The sequence below is a fragment of the Aphis gossypii genome, unplaced genomic scaffold (assembly GCF_020184175.1).
Source record: "Aphis gossypii isolate Hap1 unplaced genomic scaffold, ASM2018417v2 Contig00451_ERROPOS78205+, whole genome shotgun sequence".
In the NCBI taxonomy this organism is placed as follows: domain Eukaryota; kingdom Metazoa; phylum Arthropoda; class Insecta; order Hemiptera; family Aphididae; genus Aphis; species Aphis gossypii.
The window spans coordinates 32954-48745 of NW_026083110.1; the positions used below are offsets into that span (position 1 = coordinate 32954).

The following is a 15792-nucleotide window of genomic DNA, read 5'->3' on the forward strand; positions in this document are numbered from 1 at the left end:
ATGAACTTAAATGTATTAATTACATAGATTTGTAATTTTTACTTTTTCAAAAATCCATAAAAATTTTTTTAAGTGTGTCGCCATTTTTATGGATTTAAATTAAGGTGTCGTCGTACAAGAAAGGTTGAGAACCACTGGATTAGCTAATCGGCGATCAAATGTTAATCCTCGATTAAATGTCCTTGTGTTGTACGGTTGGTGATTGGGTATGATTAGTTAATCACTGATCAAAACACGATATTATCGTGTTTATACAATATTTTATTATTTTTCATTTATGTTGCTACTCATTCATGGGGACATTGTATTATCACCAATAATATCAGTTATTATAATATTGTTTTGATTTAAATGTTTATGTTTAAATTGAAGGTTACAATTTAAATATTTAAATATTAACTTGTTTGTATATAACTATAATATAAACTATTATATTTTGTGATATAACATCATTATTATGAACACTGACATTAATAAGATTATTAAGCGTACGGCAAATTTCACTGCATCTGAAATAGATGTACTAATTACATTAGTCAAAAAGTACAAAAGTGTAATTGAATGCATGAAAACAGATACAGTAAATGCAAAGTAAGAAATTGAACATAAATCACTAGGTACAAATGTAAAATAGTAAATAACTAACTTGTTTCACTTGTTTTTAGAATGAAAAAAGATGCCTGGATAAAAATTCAAAATGAATTTAATTGTCAATTGCCAGAAAAACCCTCGCACAGCCATTATTTTAAAAAATAAATATGAAAATGTAAAAAGAAATGTAAAAAAACAATACGCTGAGGAGAAAACTTTTAGTCGAGGTACTGGTGGCGGTCCAACTAAAGTGTTTCAAGGAACATCAATCACATCGACAGTTGGTGAAATCCTACAAACCAGAATGACAGGTGAAACCTCTATCTATGATTCAGATACTAGTAATTTGCAATATTGTAATGCTGAATTGGAAACTGTTACATTGGAACATCAGTATATTGAACCTGTACATGTTTCAAATGGTGAATAATGACATCGTAACATTAATGTTTAGTGACATTGATCCTGTTAATGAATCAACAACTCGTGGTGAGTTTAATTAAAATTATAATTATAACTTTTATGTTTCTTATTATTATTGAATTAGCATTGTTCACATAATCACTATTTTAATATTCTGCTATAGAACAATATAATGGACAGTCACAGTTTTCAGCCACCAAACGGGACTGGACAACTTACTCTCCAGCTGATTTGAAATCTAGGTCAAATTTAACAAACAATAATGCAGCTTCAGGTACAATTGTTTATATGAGTTCAATATTATTCTAATTGGTTTAAAAATGACCCAGGTGTATCCACTAGATTTATTATTAGTAAAGCAGAGGTCTTTGAAGCACTTGCATATTTTTTTTTTGCACAGTCACAAAAATAGCAGAGGACAAAACAAATACGTTTCTTGCTTGCACAAAGCTAGTTTTAAAATTTTATTTTGCATATAAATGCATATTTTAAGTTTTTTGGGCATACATATTTATTTCATTATAATATACTTTTAGATGAATAATTTAATTAACGTGAATTTAATTTTGATCATATATTGATATAGTTGTTGACTTTTCCCAGGATCATTTTTTGATAGAAATACATCTTAAGAGTTTCAGAGGGGTTAGATTAATCTTAAATAACTATATAAATCAATTGTTTTTTAGTAGTTGATGCGATTGAAATATTAATTTAAAGAAGTATCTGAAAACCATGAAATAAAATAAATAATTCAATAATTATTGTAACTTGTACTTAACATTTAAATAATAATAGGTATACCTACAGAAAATTTTTATTTTTCGTTCAAAAATAATCATCTTAAAATGCATATTTTGTATATGTGCATAATTGGTACTGTTTAGAGCTACGTGTCCTATGCCCTAATTATTAGGGTTTGGATTTTTTTTGTGAAAAATAAATCTTTCCATACACTTATAAAATGCTTATTAATTATTATGAAATATTATATATTTAAATAACTCATACTCCCATAGACCCATTCAACCCTTTTACAAAAAATATCTCTATGAGTCTATTAAAATATTAGTTTATTAATGTTTTACTCAGATAATAATGTGACAAAAAAAAAAGACATATCAGGACAAAATAAACAGTTGGGCATCAACTAGAGCCTCACTGAGTAAAGAACAAAAGTCTGCTTTTACTGAACATCATAAACTTAAAATGCATCTCAAGCAAGAAAAACACAATTTGGAAACTAAATGATGACTGAAAAACATAAATAATTATGCAAATAAAATTGATGATCAAATGTGGTGTGCTAAATTAGCTTACCTTGCTGATATTTTTCAAAAACTAAATGTTTTAAATTCGAGTATGCAAGGTTGTAAAGAAAATATATTTTCTACAAGTGATAAAATGGAAAGTTTCAAAAAAAAAATTAATTTATGGATATCATGCATAAAAAATGATGATTTTTCATGCTTTTCTTCAGTTGAGGAATCAAAAATCCATTTAAGCATAAATCAAAAAACGGAATTAAAAAATATAATGCACGAACATTTATTGACACTTTCTCGAAATTTAAAGGGTTATTTTCCATCACTTCTAACAACTGAAATACAGTGGGTGGTTTCATTATATGGTCCATGTGGAGAAGAAAATATTAAAAATGCAAACTTATCTTCTACGGAAAAAGAACAACTACTAGAAATATCATCAGATACCACGTTAAAATCTAAATTTTATATGTCTGAAAATGATTCATTTTGGATTTCTTTGCAAAATGAATACCCAGAAGTGAGCAAAAAAGCGTTGCAAATTTTGCTTCCTTTTTCAACATCATATATGTGTGAATCAGCATTTTCGATATTAGAAGTAACAAAAACCAAAAAAAGGTCAACGCTTAAAGATATTGAAAGTGAATTACGCGTAAGTTTGTCAACAATTCGCCCACGAATCGAAGACTTATGTTCAATTCGCCAATCACAAGTATCGCACTAATTTCTATTATAAACTAACACTGTTTTTATAATAATATTTTTTTAATACCTAATTTAAATTGTTTATATTTTAATTATGTAAATTTAAAAGATTTGTTATTTTTTTCAAATAAAATGCTAATATGAACTTAAATGTATTAATTTACATAGATTTGTAATTTTTACTTTTTCAAAAATCCATAAAAATTTTTTTAAGTGTGTCGCCATTTTTATGGATTTAAATTAAGGTGTCGTCGTACAAGAAAGGTTGAGAACCACTGGATTAGCTAATCGGCGATCAAATGTTAATCCTCGATTAAATGTCCTTGTGTTGTACGGTTGGTGATTTGGGTATGATTAGTTAATCACTGATCAAAACACGATATTATCGTGTTTATACAATATTTTTATTATTTTTCATTTATGTTGCTACTCATTCATGGGGACATTGTATTATCACCAATAATATCAGTTATTATAATATTGTTTTGATTTAAATGTTTATGTTTAAATTGAAGGTTACAATTTAAATATTTAAATATTAACTGGTTTGTATATAACTATAATATAAACTATTATATTCTGTGATATAACATCATTACTATGAACACTGACATTAATAAGATTATTAAGCGTACGGCAAATTTCACTGCATCTGAAATAGATGTACTAATTACATTAGTCAAAAAGTACAAAAGTGTAATTGAATGCATGAAAACAGATACAGTAAATGCAAAGTAAGAAATTGAACATAAATCACTAGGTACAAATGTAAAATAGTAAATAACTAACTTGTTTCACTTGTTTTTAGAATGAAAAAAGATGCCTGGATAAAAATTCAAAATGAATTTAATTGTCAATTGCCAGAAACCCCTCGCACAGCCATTATTTTAAAAAATAAATATGAAAATGTAAAAAGAAATGTAAAAAAACAATACGCTGAGGAGAAAACTTTTAGTCGAGGTACTGGTGGCGGTCCAACTAAAGTGTTTCAAGGAACATCAATCACATCGACAGTTGGTGAAATCCTACAAACCAGAATGACAGGTGAAACCTCTATCTATGATTCAGATACTAGTAATTTGCAATATTGTAATGCTGAATTGGAAACTGTTACATTGGAACATCAGTATATTGAACCTGTACATGTTTCAAATGGTGATAATAATGACATCGTAACATTAATGTTTAGTGACATTGATCCTGTTAATGAATCAACAACTCGTGGTGAGTTTAATTAAAATTATAATTATAACTTTTATGTTTCTTATTATTATTGAATTAGCATTGTTCACATAATCACTATTTTAATATTCTGCTATAGAACAATATAATGGACAGTCACAGTTTTCAGCCACCAAACGGGACTGGACAACTTACTCTCCAGCTGATTTGAAATCTAGGTCAAATTTAACAAACAATAATGCAGCTTCAGGTACAATTGTTTATATGAGTTCAATATTATTCTAATTGGTTTAAAAATGACCCAGGTGTATCCACTAGATTTATTATTAGTAAGCAGAGGTCTTTGAAGCACTTGCATATTTTTTTTTTGCACAGTCACAAAAATAGCAGAGGACAAAACAAATACGTTTCTTGCTTGCACAAAGCTAGTTTTAAAATTTTATTTTGCATATAAATGCATATTTTAAGTTTTTTGGGCATACATATTTATTTCATTATAATATACTTTTAGATGAATAATTTAATTAACGTTGAATTTAATTTTGATCATAATATTGATATAGTTGTTGACTTTTCCCAGGATCATGTTTTTGATAGAAATACATCTTAAGAGTTTCAGAGGGGTTAGATTAATCTTAAATAACTATATAAATCAATTGTTTTTTAGTAGTTGATGCGATTGAAATATTAATTTAAAGAAGTATCTGAAAACCCATGAAATAAACCTAAATAATTCAATAATTATTGTAACTTGTACTTAACATTTAAATAAATAATAGGTATACCTACAGAAAATTTTTATTTTTCGTTCAAAAATAATCATCTTAAAATGCATATTTTGTATATGTGCATAATTGGTACTTGTTTAGAGCTACGTGTCCTATGCCCTAATTATTAGGGTTTGGATTTTTTTTGTGAAAAATAAATCTTTCCATACACTTATAAAATGCTTATTAATTATTATGAAATATTATATATTTAAATAACTCATACTCCCATAGACCCATTCAACCCTTTTACAAAAAATATCTCTATGAGTCTATTAAAATATTAGTTTATTAATGTTTTACTCAGATAATAATGTGACAAAAAAAAAAAGACATATCAGGACAAAATAAACAGTTGGGCATCAACTAGAGCCTCACTGAGTAAAGAACAAAAGTCTGCTTTTACTGAACATCATAAACTTAAAATGCATCTCAAGCAAGAAAAACACAATTTGGAACTACAAATGATGACTGAAAAACATAAAATTTAAATTTAAAATTTAAAACTGACAAATGACATTTTAAAAATGCAAAAAGAAGCTGAAAAAGTAAAATATTCAAATATAAATATCTGAGTCACTTATTTTAGTTACTATTTGTTATTAATTATTTTGTTTAACTCATTAAAATGTTGTTATAGATATTTAAATATAAATATCTAAGTCACTTATTTTAGTTATTATTAGTTATTATTATTATTATTTTTTTGTTTAATTCATTAACATTTTATAATAAATATTAATTCTTGTTATTGGTTCGTAAGTCACAACCCATTTAAATTTTTAATAAATACATTTATTTTGTCTCAAATTGTATTGTTATTTTATTTACAAATGTATACAAATATATGTTAAAGGAATAGAGTTAAAAATTCAAAAATAAATAAATGTAGCTGTAATGGCATCCGCTCAAATTAAGTTGTTAAAATAGCGAAGGAACTTATTTCTTGTAATGTTGGCTGCATTCCTGTCTATATTTTGGCCTGGGTTATTAAATTCTGTTATTGAAATTAACGATTCTATTTCGGTTGTAATTCTAAGCATGCTTTCTCCAAAATTGCAGGCTATATTATGTAATACTGCTGTAGCAACAATAATACTTTGTGATGAAGTAATTTTTACATTTATTCCTGTAGCTAATATTGGAAACCGACGTTTCCAAACACCGTAACTTCTTTCAACAGTATTTCTAGTCCTAATTAGTGACTCGTTATATTTAGCTACAGATTCTTCATAAATACCAGAGGCTGAATCAATAACTGTGTTAGGGCTTCCAACCAAAGTCATAACATAGTTACGTTGCGCATAGCCACTTTCAGCTACTAAAACGCAGTCCCTCATTTTGCCAATTTCTAATTTTCTTCGTATTTCTGAATTATTGAAAATAGTAGAATCATGTGATGAACCAGGCCATCGAGCTACTATGTCTTGAATTTTTAAGTTTGCATCACAAATTGTCTGAACATTGATTGAGAAAAAATTCTTTCTATTTCTAAATACCTCTGCATTATCTCCTCCAGGTGATTTAATTTTGACGTGGGTACAGTCTAATGCGCCAATAACCATTGGAAATTTAGCTATGTTGTAAAAATCTTGTTTTATTTTTTTAAAATCATTTTCATTGTTGGGAAAATTGACAAACTGAGGATGTAATATAGCAATGTTATGTGAAACAAGTTTCACAATACGACTTGCAGTCGATTTATGAATGCCAATGAAATCTCCACATACAATTAACATTGATCCTGTTGCATAATACCTAAGTGTTAGGAGCACTTTATCCTCTGGACTCACAGCATTATTCCTATTATAAATGTTTAAACTATTAATAATCATTTAATGCATATTTAAAACAAGAATTAGGAAAAAATAACAAAAATGAGAAGTAGAATAAGTCAAAAAACAATTGAAAAAAATCATAAAGTTAAAATTATTAAGTTAGTTTATATGTAATTAATAAGGCCCAAATTTATATGCATTTACATGTTTTTTTTTAACAGTCCAAAAAATAGCTAGATAGATAAGCTACAAATTTGAATCTTAAACTAATGTGTTAGTATGCAAAATTAAATGTTGTACCGTATTAAGGGGTGACTCTGAACATATTTTGATGTTTTTTTGAAATAATTCTTCAACTATTCATTGGACAATTATATAAAAAAAAGTCTCATATTCTTTAGATAAATTAGGATAATATCCTAAAGATGCCAATTAAAAAAATTAAAAAACCGGACTTTTAAAAAATGTTGAACTTTGTTCGAAGTCACCCGAAAAATGGGGTGACTTCGAACACGACCTTTTTTTGATAGAAAATCGAAATTAAACATGGTGTGGGTGACTTCGAACAACATTTTTCGTTTTTAAAAATACTGCTTTGGGAGGTAACATAAATAATTAATATTAATAATTAGTAATTTATTATTATAAAGTAACACATATAATATCTGATGAATGAATACCTATCAAACAATAAAAAAAATAACAAATAATTAATTGCATATATCTGATTACATAGTTATTTAGTTAAAGTTGTGTGTATCAATGTTAAATGTAAACCGTCCTCGTTTCATTATTTTCTGTGGTACGAGCTTACGTATCACTTGTGATCTCGTAACATTGCTTTTATCTGCATTTTGAGGGAAAATAAAGTATGCCGATCCATCCAAATTATTTTTCATTCTTAAAAAGTTGACTTTGACTAACGGGGTTTCTTCTTTTTCTACTTGTGTAATATACATAATATCTCTTTTGGACATTTCATACTTCACAACGATGAATTCTCCTTTCTTTAATTTTTTATGTTCCGATAAACTTTCGTCCTCGCAAATTTTTTCCAATCTAATTTTTTTATTTTTTTTTTCCTGGTTTTCGTTAGATGTATCAGAATCATCAGGGTCACTATTATATGATAAAACACTGTCTTGTTTGTCATTACTGGTTGAAGCAATATAAATAGAGTTTTCCTGGATCTCGTTAGGGATATCGGGATCATCAGGATCAATGCTTTTATCGATATCTTCAATCCTTATGCTCTTACCCGCCGGTACATTCAATTTTTTTCCTATTGTTTACGTTACTTTATGTTTCGGATTTCTTAAGTCAGATAAGATTTCTACGAAAGCTTCAGTCCATTTTGATTTTTCGAGATCTTCACTTAATTCATCTTCTTCGGGCAGACTTGGGAGTTTATCTATAACTTTGTTTTTATCCAAAGGAAAAATACCGGTTTCCATAAAGCCAGACTTAATATTATCACTCATGCTATTTTTTAAACTATCTATACATTTTTTTAATAGTTTAGGAAATTCACATTTTGGAATGGGTCCAGAAGTTTTTCAGTTTGAGTTTTTCCAATCATCTAAAGTCTTTCTCCAGCTCCTTTTCATTGGTCTAAAAACAGCAACATCCAAGGGCTGGCATAAATGCGTCGAATTGGGTGGCAATAAAATAAATCGAATATTGTTCATTTCACAATGTTTAATAACTTCTAAAGAAATATGGCTTGCGAGATTATCCCCAATAATTACTTTAGGTCCTGTTAAATGTCTACATGACGGAAGAAAACACGATAAAAACCAATCTTCAAAAATAGGCATATCGAACCATCCGCTTTCATTACGATTATAACCAGCTCCTTGAATGCCTCCTTCTATCCATGTAGGATAAATGTGTTTGGCCTTATAAACGGTATATGGGGGAAAAATATTTCCGTCAGCCGATACACAAAACATAACGGACACGCTTGTTTTAGATGTATCTTTGACAACTTCGGGGTGCTTAGTCCCTCTTCGAACTACTACAAGACTTTTACCCGGATCATCAACAAAGTTAGTCTCGTCGTAATTAAAAATATGACTCGGAGGGACATCAGATAAAGTGTTTGAAAGATTGTCAAAATATTCGTTCAATACTGATTTGCTCACTGCCGCTCGAACACGTTTAATATTTTCTCCTATTCGCAATGTAAGTTCATTATTTCGATTAAGAAACAAATCTACCCAATCTTTACCGGGCCAGTTATTTTTGAATCTAGTTTTTTTTCCTAATCTGTCCAAATATGACTTAACTGCCAAATGAATATCTCTGCATTTCAATGGAAATCCCCATTCACCACATTTAATTAATCCAAGCACAAGATTTTTTTCTTCGTCATGACTCAACACAGTCTGCCCACCAGGATTGTTAATTTTTTTATTATCACTAAGCGCTTTTACGTGGTTACAAATTGTTCTTTTTGGTACACCAAACTTCTCGGAAGCTCTAGAAATAGTTAGTAATTTCTTACGGACAGCATCTACAGCCTTTTTTAGCATTGCGCTATTATAATGTTGATATTTACGGCCACCTACCTTTTTCTTGTATGTTCTTGCCATGTTCGAAGTCACCCAAAAATATGACTTAAGTACTAATTATTTCACTAAACCACTTAAATATTGAAAAAATCACTTAAACTAAATAATGATGAGGTACACAATAAAATATCGAATGCGTGAATAAAAGTCGCATTCTGCTATCATCATTTTACAGTGTTGTGCAGTCGTTACCAGTTGAGTTAGTTATTATAGAACGAAAATAGACACTTTATTATAAACCTCCATAAACAAGAATGATAATATACGTATGGAGGTCAAAACACATGATATTGGTTGTAAGACATCCCAAGTAACATTTTATCATGATTGATAAGACATTTAGTTTAAAAGCATGTTTCTGTTATCAATATATATTGATAAAACTCATTTGTTCGAAGTCGCCCCTTTTTACGGTATATTTGCATATTTAGATCATTAAATTTGTATGCATGTTTTAGCATTTATCTAAAATAAAATGCATATTTACAAAAAAAAAATAGTATAAAGTTATTAATGTATTAATACTTAATGCTATGTCCAGTAAGTACCAGTAAGTTTTCTTTATGTGCCACTACAACAATTTATCGTCAATAATGATTTCGACAATGAAAAACTATGAAGTTATGGACTGATTTAAGCTAAATAAATTTAATAAACATGTATTTTTGTTTATATATTTTTGCATATTTGAATCAAAATAGAGCATAAATCCATGCATATTTTGTACGTTTTTAGTGCATTTAATTCCGGACCTTAGTAATTAATAATTACTTTATCATAGTTTAATGAATTAAACAATATTTTTTATAAATGATAATATATTTCATAAAACCATTAGGAAAAACTTACCAATCGGTACGTGAACATATGCGATCATCTATTAAATCGACAATAAAGCGAACTGTATTTTTGGATAGTCGAAATCTGTTGAAGAATTCATCATCTCTTCAATAGGTAAAATGATCTTTTCGAGGTCTGAAGATTCTCGGTTTTCTAGGAAATGCAATCATTACAATCAATTGATCAAAATCTTCATCTTCAAAATCTGAAGCATCTTCAGAAGAACTGTTGTTATACATCATCATAAAAGTAGTATTCAGTTTAACACAATGCGCATTTAAATCGAAATCAAACGCTATTTGACAAACGTAAAACGGTTGAAACACTTGAAACTTGAAATAATGAAATCCAAATACGATCAGAATCGGAACATTTTGTTTTAGCTGATAAGTGATAACTATGATAAATGATAACGAATAATATTCCCCCTCTCATCGAAAATTAACTAATCAATGTTTAATCGCGGTCGAATGGCTGGTTAACTTAACGGACCTTTAATCGACGATTAGGAGGTTAACCGACACTGTACAGTGTACAACGACCCAACTTCACTAATCATAGATTAAATCTTAATCACTGTTTAACCGAGGACGGTACAACTGGCCCTTAAGCAGTTAAAAACAGCCTGTATAGTGTATACAATATAATATGTATTCTTAAATATACGTTTTTTCATAGAATTACCATCAAATACTAGTGGTGTAATGGGTTAGTGCGGCAGTATGTTTCCTGCTGGTAGTGGTTTCAAATCTCTACCACATTTTTCTGTGTCTTCAACTGTTATAATAGTAATAATTGCCGCCGCGCGCTCTTCGTAGGAGCGAGGTCAAATAAAATGTGAATAAAAATGATAATAATAACAATATTATGATGGCGAAAAGTGAAAATGCTAAATTCATTTTTTAAATTACCGTTTTTAAAAAGATAATTTTATAACATTTTTAAATTAGATAGTATTATGTTTTAATAAAACAACTTTTTAAAGAATTACATTTTTTACATTTTGTAGACAATCTTTTCATATTGTTTTTTGTCTTTATTATATATGAATTAATATTATCTGCTTTTTGTTTACATTTAACACAATATATATTTTCCATTTATAAGAAATTAAATTAATATAATGTATATTTGAAACCGTTAAGTTGTGTCTGTTTTAAGTATTTTTCCCTAAGGAAAAAGTTAATAGTTTCTTTAAAATCTGCTTCTTTTAAACATATACTATCCTCGATTGTTTTTTTAGATTTATACAACACTATCAATTGATTAAAAATCTTATAACAAATTCTGTATTCTATAATTCTTTCATTAAGCTTATACGATTTTTCAAAAATTTCCACAATTCCGTTTGATGAAAACATTGTTAATGAAGGTAATAAAAAATAACCTATTGGTCCGATTGTATTCAGAAATAATTTTACAGCAAGCAAACAAAAACTGATTTTTGAATAATAGTTGTAACTTTTTTTATAAACTAACATATTTTTTTCTAAATATGATTCCATTTAAATATGTTTATTTATAATAAATAGGTAAAAAATTATCTATAACTACCTATATTTTTGTTTTTAGAATTAAATAAGCAACAAATTTATCACATATTACTTTATTACCATCTTAATCAGTGATAATTGATAAATAATTTAATATTTTTAAAATTCTTTACATTTAAAAGAATATATTTTTTATCATTAGATATATATTGATCTTCATTATCACATTTAATAATACATAAAATATCATCATCTCTGTGCAAATATTGATCAATTTTATGGTTAGAAATAGATTTCTCAATTATATCACAATGTACTTCCAGAAATTTATTAACAAAATAATGACCAAGTATAATATCCGATCCAGTATGTTTATAAGTACATTTATCATCGAATCCAAAACTTAGTCTTAAATTTTCATCCAATAAATAATAATCATTAGATGTAATTGAAATATAGTTGTTTATTAGTTGTATTTTCATACCTGAAGGTAATAAATTATTTAATTGAGCAATAGTGTAATTTCGTTTTCTTAATAATATAATATAGTCAATTTTTGTCTCCATAGTACCATTTATATCTTTTAAAAAACATTGTGTATAAAATTGTAATTCCATTGTACCAGTAACAGTTCGATTAAATGGGGACTCGTTATATATCCTGGGATAAAATTAAACAATGGAATTCCCAAGGTATTTAATAAATAACTATCGAAATCATATTCATAGTTAGTTGAAATTTTTAAAAATTGGCCAACTATTGTAAGCTTAGTATTACGAATATTTTTGTCACAATTTAATAAATTTTCAACTTCCCTTATTGAATAGATTCCAATAGGTATTTTATAAGTAGTCAGTACTAACTTTTCTGTTTTAACTGTAAACTCAAAATCCTTCTCTATATTTATATAATGCTCATCATTGAGAGGATAGTAAATCATGCTTTTAGTACTTGTTCTTATAAAATTTAGATCCTTAAAACCTAAATATTTCTTTAAGTTTTCGTCTAAATTATAATAACAAGGGGATTCAATTTTTACTTTTTTATCAACAAAAGATATGACTAATGGATTGAAGTAGGTGTAAAATGGGGCTTCTGGAACCTATCCCGCTAAGCCGCCGACGCCGCCACATCCCCACCACCGCACCCGTCCCCGTCACCGCCGCTGACCTGCTAACCACGCGTGGTCAGCTGACCCGCCGCCGACGCGCCGAATACGTATCCTTGCTAACCACCCACCGGCCTCACATCCATCGCCAGCCGCCGTGGTTATCATGTTATCATATTATTGTACATACGCCAGGTTACCGTACACGTACAACTGTGGTATACCGGTATTTCAGTATACGCGGTATAACCAACTAGGTAAGTTTTACCCCCGTATTCACTAGTTAATGACACTCTCTAAAATGAATTAGAATGGCACTGTTAACTAACGAAGTACGATGGTGTGCGCTTGTCAATTCTTCGCTCCTTTATAGTGGAAACGACTCGAAGATTACCTATACCCGTGGTACGTATATCTCGGCGCTGTTTCCTATATAAAGGTAGGAACGCAAGGAAGACTTAAATGATATCCAACTCGGGTTGTCCTGGTCGGAAACACTTTTTTATTAAACTCAAAAACATAAAATAAACAATCAAAAATTCTATTAATTTAGTCCGTACTAAGCCGCCGTTTCACACGTGCGATCGTCGTACCTACACTCTCGCCGACTCACTCAGCGACAGCGGGACTCCCCCTGCCCGTGCGTACGGCGGTCTTATATACCAAATTTTTCTTGTCGCCTCAGCACATTTTGCTTCACCGGCCTCTCCCGTGTTTTATTTAAAAATATTTTTCTTTATACACATTAAGTAATAATTTGGACAACTGTCTACAATATACGACAGTACTATATTACCGTACACACATATCAATGTATATATTATATTAAACAGTTATCATACAAAATAAGTATTATTGTGCACTTTATTTCTAACAGCTAGTTTAAATAAAAAAGATGATAAACTCATTTTTCTCACATATATGTTATTATTTTCTTAATCCAATATGGAAACGAGAATCTGAGCAAGATAACATACTTTCACGAGCTGAACTCTTCGCAATTTACGGCGAAGTTTTTCGAGTATAGTAAGCTTTTATATATTAAAAAAAAAATATATATATAAAAATAATGAAAATTTGCTAATATCATTATAGGTTATGATGTCACTTGAAGATGTATTTCGGTTATCTAGGAGAATTACATACAACCATACTCAATATTATATATTTATGCAACTTTTGTATTGGCTTAAGAGACTGGAAGAAATCGAACCGATAGAATATAGACGGCGACTAAAAGTACAATGGATGGTAAATGCAACTATGTTTTTAATATGGTACGAGTTTCCGTGTGATACTTTAGGTTTTATTATATTTATTATTATATTATTATTATTTATAGATCGAATTCGGATTTTAATATAGATGTAAATAATAGTAGTATTGTACAGAAATTAGATTTGAGTTTAGAAATAATTCTATAAGATGTACTTAGAATATTGTAGTTATACTAAATATATTTGTATAATCAAAACAAATTGTATATTTCATCTATCTGCAATACCTCATCCCTCAATGGCCACCATAGATCGTCACCGCGTATTGTCACGCTTCTATTCTCCCGCAATTAATTAAAACTTTCGTGTCTGAATACACAGCTCACTAAAAGAAATCCCTAACAAACAATAGTATAAGTGTTTAATTAAATTGTGAGTTATTGTGCGAGTGATATTGTTACTATATAATGTATAGGTAAAATAGTACCCGTCTGTCTAGACTCTAAATTTAGTTTATTTAATTCATATAATATACCCTGGGTTCTTTAAGTCAAATGTACCCAGAGATTTCGAAATAAATCATAATAATTGGTTAGGTAAAATATTTAATAAGTGTTTTTATCGTAACTCCTCCATAGGAAAAAACTATTGGATGAGTTATTATATAAGATTTATATTCATAGGTTAAATAATGTAAATAATTTTAATATTAGTTTAAGTAATATTATATTTAATTTAAATTTAAAATTAGGTAAAAATTAGAAGATAAGAAAAAATTAGAATTAGTAAAAACGAAAAAAATTTGTTGTTTAATTTTAGATTTATTAAACATTGATTATAATGGTAAGGTAGTCATGGTGAAAAAATGTATAATACAATCTTTATCATATCTTTGGGTGAGTAATATAAATCATGTATAAAATGTGTTACAAATTAAATAATACGTCGTTGGGTTTTACGAGACTATTTGATCGAAAAACACTACATGTATAAGTATTCTGTTGTTAGCGGAAATGCCCAGTCCCAACCGGTCTATTCTCGACACGCGCAGGTCAGTTTCCAGGGCTGCCACTTAGTCACTTTTTAAATTAAAGTCACTTTTTTTTTGTAAGTCTCTAAAAGTCCCCTTTTTTCACTAAAAGTCACTTTAAGTAGCTTTTTTAAAATATGATTGACAGTTTTCTTAAAATCCTAGTAATTGTATAAATGTATGTATAAAATCATGATATTGATAAATAATAAAATAAATAAGTTATATAGATATAAAATATTATTTACGCTTAAATACACCACTAGGATCGTAACGGTCATGGTTCACTTTTCGCGCTGGCCGTACTATGGTAACCGATTACATACATGATGTTATGAACACCTTATTTCTCGATACCGGGGTTATTATGATAAGAATTAAATATTTTATCGCCACAATTCTTTTCCAAATCACGTTTTGATAACATTTTTGGTTGATTTTTATTATTCGTTTGAAGCATAGAAAAGTAAGTGGATTTGAAGACTTGAAGTATTATTTGGATTTCCTAAGGTTAGATAATTATAATATAATTTACAGTTCTCAACAATGGGCAAGTGTAATTTCAACAATCGTGGCTTCAAAAAGATGATGTATTGGGATGCAAAATATCTGAGTGGTGCAAAAAAAGTGATGATGATAATGGTTATTGCATTGTATGTGAGAACACTTTCAATATAAATAAAGGATATCAATCAGTCGTGCAACATGTCAAATCCGGAAAACATAAAAAAAATGTGAACACTAAAATGTCACCACTTCAAATGCGTTTAACATCTAGTGTCGAAACCAACACTGGATCAACCACCAATAACACAGAAAA

At 28.7% G+C, this 15792-nt stretch overlaps 4 protein-coding genes across 5 annotated transcripts; 2 read left to right on the forward strand and 2 right to left on the reverse strand.

Annotated features, from left to right (window-relative positions):
* The first annotated feature begins 290 nt into the window (after positions 1 to 290).
* On the forward strand, positions 291 to 5638 carry LOC126554213 (myb/SANT-like DNA-binding domain-containing protein 3). Of its 2 annotated transcripts, none has more exons than XM_050209311.1 (4): positions 291 to 591; positions 3793 to 4208; positions 4306 to 4416; positions 5241 to 5638. In XM_050209311.1, the coding sequence occupies exons 1-4, from the start codon at positions 458 to 460 to the stop codon at positions 5282 to 5284; spliced, it is 705 nt and encodes a 234-aa protein (XP_050065268.1). In that variant the 5' UTR covers positions 291 to 457; the 3' UTR covers positions 5285 to 5638. The 2 variants fall into 2 exon arrangements, with proteins under 2 accessions (XP_050065268.1, XP_050065267.1); XM_050209310.1 differs by lacking the exon at positions 291 to 591 and adding an exon at positions 3247 to 3718 and having other exon boundaries at positions 5241 to 5635.
* LOC126554214 (uncharacterized) lies at positions 736 to 2250 on the forward strand. Its single transcript, XM_050209312.1, has 3 exons — positions 736 to 1080; positions 1178 to 1288; positions 2107 to 2250. Exons 1-3 carry the CDS (start codon positions 918 to 920, stop codon positions 2166 to 2168), a joined length of 336 nt encoding a protein of 111 aa, XP_050065269.1. The 5' UTR covers positions 736 to 917; the 3' UTR covers positions 2169 to 2250.
* Positions 5639 to 5712: 74 nt separating the features above from the next.
* On the reverse strand, positions 5713 to 10648 carry LOC126554212 (putative nuclease HARBI1). The gene is made up of 2 exons (XM_050209309.1): positions 10134 to 10648; positions 5713 to 6736 (listed from the first exon to the last, which is right to left on the reverse strand). Exon 2 carries the CDS (start codon positions 6670 to 6672, stop codon positions 5842 to 5844), a length of 831 nt encoding a protein of 276 aa, XP_050065266.1. The 5' UTR covers positions 6673 to 6736; positions 10134 to 10648; the 3' UTR covers positions 5713 to 5841.
* Positions 8268 to 9305, reverse strand: LOC126554219 (uncharacterized). The gene has a single exon (XM_050209315.1). The coding sequence runs from the start codon at positions 9303 to 9305 to the stop codon at positions 8268 to 8270; it is 1038 nt and encodes a 345-aa protein (XP_050065272.1).
* Positions 10649 to 15792: the final 5144 nt, after the last annotated feature.